Source organism: Phyllobates terribilis, unplaced genomic scaffold (assembly GCF_046119375.1).
Source record: "Phyllobates terribilis strain yellow unplaced genomic scaffold, ASM4611937v1 Scaffold_25__1_contigs__length_18738178, whole genome shotgun sequence".
Taxonomy (NCBI): domain Eukaryota; kingdom Metazoa; phylum Chordata; class Amphibia; order Anura; family Dendrobatidae; genus Phyllobates; species Phyllobates terribilis.
In genome coordinates, this window is record NW_027362785.1 from 10556019 (window position 1) to 10568446 (window position 12428).

General features: G+C 47.4%; 1 protein-coding gene across 1 annotated transcript in view; it reads right to left on the bottom strand.

The window, feature by feature from the left end:
• SMURF2 (SMAD specific E3 ubiquitin protein ligase 2) overlaps nt 1–12428 on the bottom strand; it is a 148287-nt gene that overhangs the window by 101718 nt on the left and 34141 nt on the right. Inside the window, exon 3 of the mRNA XM_073660423.1 lies at nt 12243–12351. Coding sequence (XP_073516524.1) covers nt 12243–12351 — 109 coding nt within the window. The remainder of the gene's footprint in view (nt 1–12242; nt 12352–12428) is intronic.

The following is a 12428-nucleotide window of genomic DNA, read 5'->3' on the forward strand; positions in this document are numbered from 1 at the left end:
GATACACGGCTCAGCAGTCAGTATCACACAGCAGAGGATTAGATACACAGCTCAGCAGTATCACACAGGATAGGATTAGATACACGGCTCAGCAGACAGTATCACACAGGAGAGGATTAGATACACGGCTCAGCAGACAGTATCACACAGGAGAGGATTAGATACACGGCTCAGCAGACAGTATCACACAGGAGAGGATTAGATACACGGCTCAGCAGACAGTATCACACAGGAGAGGATTAGATACACGGCTCAGCAGACAGTATCACACAGGAGAGGATTAGATACACGGCTCAGCAGACAGTATCACACAGGAGAGGATTAGATACACGGCTCAGCAGACAGTATCACACAGGATAGGATTAGATACACGGCTCAGCAGACAGTATCACACAGGATAGGATTAGATACACGGCTCAGCAGACAGTATCACACAGGATACGATTAGATACACGGCTCAGCAGACAGTATCACACAGGATAGGATTAGATACACGGCTCAGCAGACAGTATCACACAGGAGAGGATGAGATACACGGCTCAGCAGACAGTATCATACAGGAGAGGATTAGATACACAGCTCAGCAGACAGTATCACACAGGAGAGGATTAGATACACGGCTCAGCAGACAGTATCACACAGGAGAGGATTAGATACACAGCTCAGCAGTCAGTATCACACAGGATAGGATTAGATACACGGCTCAGCAGACAGTATCAAACAGGAGAGGATTAGATACACAGCTCAGCAGTCAGTATCACACAGGATAGGATTAGATACACGGCTCAGCAGACAGTATCAAACAGGAGAGGATTAGATACACGGCTCAGCAGACAGTATCACACAGGATAGGATTAGATACACGGCTCAGCAGTCAGTATCACACAGGATAGGATTAGATACACAGCTCAGCACTCAGTATCACAGGATAGGATTAGATACACGGCTCAGCAGACAGTATCACACAGGAGAGAATTAGATACACGGCTCAGCAGACAGTATCACACAGGAGAGGATTAGATACACGGCTCAGCAGACAGTATCACACAGGAGAGGATTAGATACAAGGCTCAGCAGTCAGTATCACACAGGAGAGGATTAGATACACGGCTCAGCAGACAGTATCACACAGGATAGGATTAGATACACGGCTCAGCAGACAGTATCACACAGGATAGGATTAGATACACGGCTCAGCAGACAGTATCACACAGGATAGGATTAGATACACAGCTCAGCAGACAGTATCACACAGGAGAGGATTAGATACACGGCTCAGCAGACAGTATCATACAGGATAGGATTAGATACATGGCTCAGCAGACAGTATCACACAGGAGAGGATTAGATACACAGCTCAGCAGACAGTATCACACAGAAGAGGATTAGATACACGGCTCAGCAGTCAGTATCACACAGGAGAGGATTAGATACACGGCTCACCAGACAGTATCACACAGGAGAGGATTAGATACACGGCTCAGCAGTCAGTATCACACAGGAGAGGATTAGATACACGGCTCAGCAGTCAGTATCACACAGGAGAGGATTAGATACACGGCTCAGCAGACAGTATCACACAGGATAGGATTAGATACACGGCTCAGCAGTCAGTATCACACAGGAGAGGATTAGATACACGGCTCAGCAGTCAGTATCACACAGGAGAGGATTAGATACACGGCTCAGCAGTCAGTATCACACAGGAGAGGATTAGATACACGGCTCAGCAGTCAGTATCACACAGGAGAGGATTAGATACACGGCTCAGCAGACAGTATCACACAGGATACGATTAGATACACAGCTCAGCAGACAGTATCACACAGGATAGGATTAGATACACAGCTCACCAGACAGTATCACACAGGAGAGGATTAGATACACGGCTCAGCAGACAGTATCACACAGGATAGGATTAGATACACGGCTCAACAGACAGTATCACAGGAGAGGATTAGATACACGGCTCAGCAGACAGTATCACACAGGATAGGATTAGATACACGGCTCAGCAGACAGTATCACACAGGATAGGATTAGATACACGGCTCAGCAGACAGTATCACACAGGATAGGATTAGATACACGGCTCAGCAGTCAGTATAACACAGGAGAGGATTAGATACACGGCTCAGCAGTCAGTATAACACAGGAGAGGATTAGATACACGGCTCAGCAGTCAGTATAACACAGGAGAGGATTAGATACACGGCTCAGCAGACAGTATCACACAGGAGAGGATTAGATACACGGCTCAGCAGACAGTATCACACAGGAGAGGATTAGATACACGGCTCAGCAGTCAGTATCACACAGGAGAGGATTAGATACACGGCTCAGCAGACAGTATCACACAGGAGGACTAGATACACGGCTCAGCAGTCAGTATCACACAGGAGAGGATTAGATACACGGCTCAGCAGACAGTATCACACAGGAGAGGATTAGATACACGGCTCAGCAGTCAGTATCACACAGGAGAGGGTTAAATACACGGCTCAGCACTCAGTATCACACAGGATAGGATTAGATACACGGCTCAGCAGACAGTATCACACAGGAGAAGATTAGATACACGGCTCAGCAGACAGTATCACACAGGATAGGATTAGATACACGGCTCAGCAGACAGTATCACACAGGATAGGATTAGATACACGGCTCAGCAGACAGTATCACACAGGATAGGATTAGATACAGGGCTTAGCAGTCAGTATCACACAGGAGAGGATTAGATACACGGCTCAGCAGACAGTATCACACAGGATAGGATTAGATACAGGGCTTAGCAGTCAGTATCACACAGGATAGGATTAGATACACAGCTCAGCAGACAGTATCACACAGGAGAGGATTAGATACACGGCTCAGCAGTCAGTATCACACAGGAGAGGATTAGATACACGGCTCAGCAGACATTATCACACAGGAGAGGATTAGATACACGGCTCAGCAGTCAGTATCACACAGGATAGGATTAGATACACAGCTCAGCAGACAGTATCACACAGGATAGGATTAGATACACGGCTCAGCAGTCAGTATCACACAGGATAGGATTAGATACACAGCTCAGCAGACAGTATCACACAGGATAGGATTAGATACACGGCTCAGCAGACAGTATCACACAGGAGAGGATTAGATACACGGCTCAGCAGACAGTATCACACAGGATAGGATTAGATACACGGCTCAGCAGACAGTATCACACAGAAGAGGATTAGATACACGGCTCAGCAGACAGTATCACACAGAAGAGGATTAGATACACGGCTCAGCACTCAGTATCACAGGATAGGATTAGATACACAGCTCAGCACTCAGTATCACAGGATAGGATTAGATACACGGCTCAGCAGACAGTATCACACAGGAGAGGATTAGATACACGGCTCAGCAGACAGTATCACACAGGAGAGAATTAGATACACGGCTCAGCAGACAGTATCACACAGGATAGGATTAGATACACGGCTCAGCAGACAGTATCACACAGGATAGGATTAGATACATGGCTCAGCAGACAGTATCACACAGGAGAGGATTAGATACACGGATCAGCAGACAGTATCACACAGGATAGGATTAGATACACGGCTCAGCAGACAGTATCACACAGGAGAGGATTAGATACACGGCTCAGCAGACAGTATCACACAGGATAGGATTAGATACACGGCTCAGCAGACAGTATCACACAGGAGAGGATTAGATACACGGCTCAGCAGTCAGTATCACACAGGAGAGGATTAGATACACGGCTCAGCAGTCAGTATCACAGGATAGGATTAGATACACGGCTCAGCAGTCAGTATCACAGGATAGGATTAGATACACGGCTCAGCAGACAGTATCACACAGGAGAGGATTAGATACACAGCTCAGCAGTATCACACAGGATAGGATTAGATACACGGCTCAGCAGTCAGTATCACACAGGAGAGGATTAGATACACGGCTCAGCAGACAGTATCATACAGGAGAGGATTAGATACACGGCTCAGCAGTCAGTATCACACAGGAGAGGATTAGATACACAGCTCAGCAGTCAGTATCACACAGGAGAGGATTAGATACACGGCTCAGCAGACAGTATCATACAGGAGAGGATTAGATACACGGCTCAGCAGTCAGTATCACACAGGAGAGGATTAGATACACAGCTCAGCAGTCAGTATCACACAGGAGAGGATTAGATACACGGCTCAGCAGTCAGTATCACACAGGAGAGGATTAGATACACGGCTCAGCAGTCAGTATCACACAGGAGAGGATTAGATACACGGCTCAGCAGACAGTATCACACAGGATACGATTAGATACACAGCTCAGCAGACAGTATCACACAGGATAGGATTAGATACACAGCTCACCAGACAGTATCACACAGGAGAGGATTAGATACACGGCTCAGCAGACAGTATCACACAGGATAGGATTAGATACACGGCTCAACAGACAGTATCACAGGAGAGGATTAGATACACGGCTCAGCAGACAGTATCACACAGGATAGGATTAGATACACGGCTCAGCAGACAGTATCACACAGGAGAGGATTAGATACACGGCTCAGCAGTCAGTATAACACAGGAGAGGATTAGATACACGGCTCAGCAGTCAGTATAACACAGGAGAGGATTAGATACACGGCTCAGCAGTCAGTATAACACAGGAGAGGATTAGATACACGGCTCAGCAGACAGTATCACACAGGAGAGGATTAGATACACGGCTCAGCAGACAGTATCACACAGGATAGGATTAGATACACGGCTCAGCAGTCAGTATCACACAGGAGAGGATTAGATACACGGCTCAGCAGTCAGTATCACACAGGATAGGATTAGATACACGGCTCAGCAGACAGTATCACACAGGAGAGGATTAGATACACGGCTCAGCAGTCAGTATCACACAGGAGAGGATTAGATACACGGCTCAGCAGACAGTATCACACAGGAGGACTAGATACACGGCTCAGCAGTCAGTATCACACAGGAGAGGATTAGATACACGGCTCAGCAGACAGTATCACACAGGAGAGGATTAGATACACGGCTCAGCAGTCAGTATCACACAGGAGAGGGTTAAATACACGGCTCAGCACTCAGTATCACACAGGATAGGATTAGATACACGGCTCAGCAGACAGTATCACACAGGAGAAGATTAGATACACGGCTCAGCAGACAGTATCACACAGGATAGGATTAGATACACGGCTCAGCAGACAGTATCACACAGGATAGGATTAGATACACGGCTCAGCAGACAGTATCACACAGGATAGGATTAGATACAGGGCTTAGCAGTCAGTATCACACAGGAGAGGATTAGATACACGGCTCAGCAGACAGTATCACACAGGATAGGATTAGATACAGGGCTTAGCAGTCAGTATCACACAGGATAGGATTAGATACACAGCTCAGCAGACAGTATCACACAGGAGAGGATTAGATACACGGCTCAGCAGTCAGTATCACACAGGAGAGGATTAGATACACGGCTCAGCAGACATTATCACACAGGAGAGGATTAGATACACGGCTCAGCAGTCAGTATCACACAGGATAGGATTAGATACACAGCTCAGCAGACAGTATCACACAGGATAGGATTAGATACACGGCTCAGCAGTCAGTATCACACAGGATAGGATTAGATACACAGCTCAGCAGACAGTATCACACAGGATAGGATTAGATACACGGCTCAGCAGACAGTATCACACAGGAGAGGATTAGATACACGGCTCAGCAGACAGTATCACACAGAAGAGGATTAGATACACGGCTCAGCACTCAGTATCACAGGATAGGATTAGATACACAGCTCAGCACTCAGTATCACAGGATAGGATTAGATACACGGCTCAGCAGTCAGTATCACACAGAAGAGGATTAGATACACGGCTCAGCACTCAGTATCACAGGATAGGATTAGATACACAGCTCAGCACTCAGTATCACAGGATAGGATTAGATACACGGCTCAGCAGACAGTATCACACAGGAGAGGATTAGATACACGGCTCAGCAGACAGTATCACACAGGATAGGATTAGATACATTGCTCAGCAGACAGTATCACACAGGATAGGATTAGATACATTGCTCAGCAGACAGTATCACACAGGAGAGGATTAGATACACAGCTCAGCAGACAGTATCACACAGGATAGGATTAGATACACAGCTCAGCAGACAGTATCACACAGGATAGGATTAGATACACGGCTCAGCAGACAGTATCACACAGGATAGGATTAGATACACGGCTCAGCAGACAGTATCACACAGAAGAGGATTAGATACACGGCTCAGCAGACAGTATCACACAGAAGAGGATTAGATACACGGCTCAGCACTCAGTATCACAGGATAGGATTAGATACACAGCTCAGCACTCAGTATCACAGGATAGGATTAGATACACGGCTCAGCAGACAGTATCACACAGGAGAGGATTAGATACACGGCTCAGCAGACAGTATCACACAGGATAGGATTAGATACACGGCTCAGCAGACAGTATCACACAGGATAGGATTAGATACATGGCTCAGCAGACAGTATCACACAGGAGAGGATTAGATACACGGATCAGCAGACAGTATCACACAGGATAGGATTAGATACACGGCTCAGCAGACAGTATCACACAGGAGAGGATTAGATACACGGGTCAGCAGACAGTATCACACAGGATAGGATTAGATACACGGCTCAGCAGACAGTATCACACAGGATAGGATTAGATACACGGCTCAGCAGACAGTATCACACAGGATAGGATTAGATACACGGCTCAGCAGACAGTATCACACAGGAGAGGATTAGATACACGGCTCAGCAGACAGTATCATACAGGAGAGGATTAGATACACGGCTCAGCAGTCAGTATCACACAGGAGAGGATTCGATACACGGCTCAGCAGTCAGTATCACAGGATAGGATTAGATACACGGCTCAGCAGTCAGTATCACAGGATAGGATTAGATACACGGCTCAGCAGACAGTATCACACAGGAGAGGATTAGATACACGGCTCAGCAGACAGTATCACACAGGAGAGGATTAGATACACGGATCAGCAGACAGTATCACACAGGATAGGATTAGATACACGGCTCAGCAGACAGTATCACACAGGAGAGGATTAGATACACGGCTCAGCAGACAGTATCACACAGGATAGGATTAGATACACGGCTCAGCAGACAGTATCACACAGGATAGGATTAGATACACGGCTCAGCAGACAGTATCACACAGGATAGGATTAGATACACGGCTCAGCAGACAGTATCACATAGGAGAGGATTAGATACACGGCTCAGCAGACAGTATCACACAGGAGAGGATTAGATACACGGCTCAGCAGACAGTATCACACAGGAGAGGATTAGATACACGGCTCAGCAGACAGTATCACACAGGAGAGGATTAGATACACGGCTCAGCAGTCAGTATCACAGGATAGGATTAGATACACGGCTCAGCAGTCAGTATCACAGGATAGGATTAGATACACAGCTCAGCAGTATCACACAGGATAGGATTAGATACACGGCTCAGCAGACAGTATCACACAGGAGAGGATTAGATACACGGCTCAGCAGACAGTATCACACAGGATAGGATTAGATACACGGCTCAGCAGACAGTATCACACAGGATAGGATTAGATACACGGCTCAGCAGACAGTATCACACAGGAGAGGATTAGATACACGGCTCAGCAGACAGTATCACACAGGAGAGGATTAGATACACGGCTCAGCAGACAGTATCACACAGGAGAGGATTAGATACACGGCTCAGCAGTCAGTATCACAGGATAGGATTAGATACACGGCTCAGCAGTCAGTATCACAGGATAGGATTAGATACACAGCTCAGCAGTATCACACAGGATAGGATTAGATACACGGCTCAGCAGACAGTATCACACAGGAGAGGATTAGATACACGGCTCAGCAGACAGTATCATACAGGAGAGGATTAGATACACGGCTCAGCAGTCAGTATCACACAGGAGAGGATTAGATACACGGCTCAGCAGACAGTATCACACAGAAGAGGATTAGATACACGGCTCAGCACTCAGTATCACAGGATAGGATTAGATACACAGCTCAGCACTCAGTATCACAGGATAGGATTAGATACACGGCTCAGCAGTCAGTATCACACAGAAGAGGATTAGATACACGGCTCAGCACTCAGTATCACAGGATAGGATTAGATACACAGCTCAGCACTCAGTATCACAGGATAGGATTAGATACACGGCTCAGCAGACAGTATCACACAGGAGAGGATTAGATACACGGCTCAGCAGACAGTATCACACAGGATAGGATTAGATACATTGCTCAGCAGACAGTATCACACAGGATAGGATTAGATACATTGCTCAGCAGACAGTATCACACAGGAGAGGATTAGATACACAGCTCAGCAGACAGTATCACACAGGATAGGATTAGATACACAGCTCAGCAGACAGTATCACACAGGATAGGATTAGATACACGGCTCAGCAGACAGTATCACACAGGATAGGATTAGATACACGGCTCAGCAGACAGTATCACACAGAAGAGGATTAGATACACGGCTCAGCAGACAGTATCACACAGAAGAGGATTAGATACACGGCTCAGCACTCAGTATCACAGGATAGGATTAGATACACAGCTCAGCACTCAGTATCACAGGATAGGATTAGATACACGGCTCAGCAGACAGTATCACACAGGAGAGGATTAGATACACGGCTCAGCAGACAGTATCACACAGGATAGGATTAGATACACGGCTCAGCAGACAGTATCACACAGGATAGGATTAGATACATGGCTCAGCAGACAGTATCACACAGGAGAGGATTAGATACACGGATCAGCAGACAGTATCACACAGGATAGGATTAGATACACGGCTCAGCAGACAGTATCACACAGGAGAGGATTAGATACACGGGTCAGCAGACAGTATCACACAGGATAGGATTAGATACACGGCTCAGCAGACAGTATCACACAGGATAGGATTAGATACACGGCTCAGCAGACAGTATCACACAGGATAGGATTAGATACACGGCTCAGCAGACAGTATCACACAGGAGAGGATTAGATACACGGCTCAGCAGACAGTATCATACAGGAGAGGATTAGATACACGGCTCAGCAGTCAGTATCACACAGGAGAGGATTCGATACACGGCTCAGCAGTCAGTATCACAGGATAGGATTAGATACACGGCTCAGCAGTCAGTATCACAGGATAGGATTAGATACACGGCTCAGCAGACAGTATCACACAGGAGAGGATTAGATACACGGCTCAGCAGACAGTATCACACAGGAGAGGATTAGATACACGGATCAGCAGACAGTATCACACAGGATAGGATTAGATACACGGCTCAGCAGACAGTATCACACAGGAGAGGATTAGATACACGGCTCAGCAGACAGTATCACACAGGATAGGATTAGATACACGGCTCAGCAGACAGTATCACACAGGATAGGATTAGATACACGGCTCAGCAGACAGTATCACACAGGATAGGATTAGATACACGGCTCAGCAGACAGTATCACATAGGAGAGGATTAGATACACGGCTCAGCAGACAGTATCACACAGGAGAGGATTAGATACACGGCTCAGCAGACAGTATCACACAGGAGAGGATTAGATACACGGCTCAGCAGACAGTATCACACAGGAGAGGATTAGATACACGGCTCAGCAGTCAGTATCACAGGATAGGATTAGATACACGGCTCAGCAGTCAGTATCACAGGATAGGATTAGATACACAGCTCAGCAGTATCACACAGGATAGGATTAGATACACGGCTCAGCAGACAGTATCACACAGGAGAGGATTAGATACACGGCTCAGCAGACAGTATCACACAGGATAGGATTAGATACACGGCTCAGCAGACAGTATCACACAGGATAGGATTAGATACACGGCTCAGCAGACAGTATCACACAGGAGAGGATTAGATACACGGCTCAGCAGACAGTATCACACAGGAGAGGATTAGATACACGGCTCAGCAGACAGTATCACACAGGAGAGGATTAGATACACGGCTCAGCAGTCAGTATCACAGGATAGGATTAGATACACGGCTCAGCAGTCAGTATCACAGGATAGGATTAGATACACAGCTCAGCAGTATCACACAGGATAGGATTAGATACACGGCTCAGCAGACAGTATCACACAGGAGAGGATTAGATACACGGCTCAGCAGACAGTATCATACAGGAGAGGATTAGATACACGGCTCAGCAGTCAGTATCACACAGGAGAGGATTAGATACACAGCTCAGCAGACAGTATCACACAGGAGAGGATTAGATACACGGCTCAGCAGACAGAATCACACAGGATAGGATTAGATACACGGCTCAGCAGACAGTATCACACAGGAGAGGATTAGATACACAGCTCAGCAGACAGTATCACACAGGAGAGGATTAGATACACAGCTCAGCAGACAGTATCACACAGGAGAGGATTAGATACACAGCTCAGCAGACAGTATCACACAGGAGAGGATTAGATACACGGCTCAGCAGACAGTATCACACAGGATAGGATTAGATACACGGCTCAGCAGACAGTATCACACAGGATAGGATTAGATACACGGCTCAGCAGACAGTATCACACAGGATAGGATTAGATACACGGCTCAGCAGACAGTATCACACAGGAGAGGATTAGATACACGGCTCAGCAGACAGTATCATACAGGAGAGGATTAGATACACGGCTCAGCAGACAGTATCACACAGGAGAGGATTAGATACACAGCTCAGCAGACAGTATCACACAGGAGAGGATTAGATACACGGCTCAGCAGTCAGTATCACACAGGAGAGGATTAGATACACAGCTCAGCAGACAGTATCACACAGGAGAGGATTAGATACACGGCTCAGCAGTCAGTATCACACAGGATAGGATTAGATACACGGCTCAGCAGGCAGTATCACACAGGAGAGGATTAGATACACGGCTCAGCAGGCAGTATCACACAGGAGAGGATTAGATACACGGCTCAGCAGACAGTATCACACAGGAGAGGATTAGATACATGGCTCAGCAGACAGTATCACACAGGAGAGGATTAGATACACGGCTCAGCAGACAGTATCACACAGGATAGGATTAGATACACAGCTCAGCAGACAGTATCACACAGGATAGGATTAGATACATGGCTCAGCAGACAGTATCACACAGGATAGGATTAGATACACGGCTCAGCAGTCAGTATCACACAGGAGAGGATTAGATACACGGCTCAGCAGACAGTATCACACAAGATAGGATTAGATACACGGCTCAGCAGACAGTATCACACATGATGGAATTAGATACACAGCTCAGCAGTCAGTATCACACAGGAGAGGATTAGATACACAGCTCAGCAGACAGTATCACACAGGATATGATTAGATACACTGCTCAGCAGACAGTATCACACAGGATAGGATTAGATACACGGCTCAGCAGTCAGTATCACACAGGATAGGATTAGATACACGGCTCAGCAGACAGTATCACACAGGATAGGATTAGATACACGGCTCAGCAGTCAGTATCACACAGGATAGGATTAGATACACGGCTCAGCAGACAGTATCACACAGGAGAGGATTAGATACACGGCTCAGCAGACAGTATCACACAGGATAGGATTAGATACACGGCTCAGCAGACAGTATCACACAGGATAGGATTAGATACACGGCTCAGCAGACAGTATCACACAGGAGAGGATTAGATACATGGCTTCTGCACAATGTGGGAACTACAATATCCAGCATGCCCGCCATTATGTGGGTCAGTGGACACTGGGGGTTGTAGTCCTCGGGACGGATGTGGGGGGTAGTAGTAGTGTCCGGGGTGAGTCAGACGGCGGCTGCAGACAATGATGGAGGAACTGGCTGCACCGGTCGCTCCTCTGAGAACAATCGCTCCAGTGTCAGCACTTCCTCCGCTGAGGTCACCGCGCGTCTCTGCGCCTGCAGGGGGCACCAGCGACAAACCCCCCCACAGCTGCCATCATACTACAAGTCCCAGCATGCCTGGGCCGCCGCTCGCTCATTCCTTCATATCAGACGCTTGTTTCTGCCCCCGGCCGGCTGGGACTTGTGGTGCTCGGGCAGGTTGGCGCCACTTACAGGTCATAGTGCTGGTTCCACTTGGGGTCCAGGGTGTTCTTCACGGTGTCTGTGGAGTGACACTGCCCCGAGCCGTCCACCACCACCTTGGCAAAGGGGTCCGGGAGTCCTGCAGTAAGGGGGGAAACCGGAGAGATAACGCAGCCGCCTCCACAGCAGCCCACCGAGCCCCCCATAATCTACCCA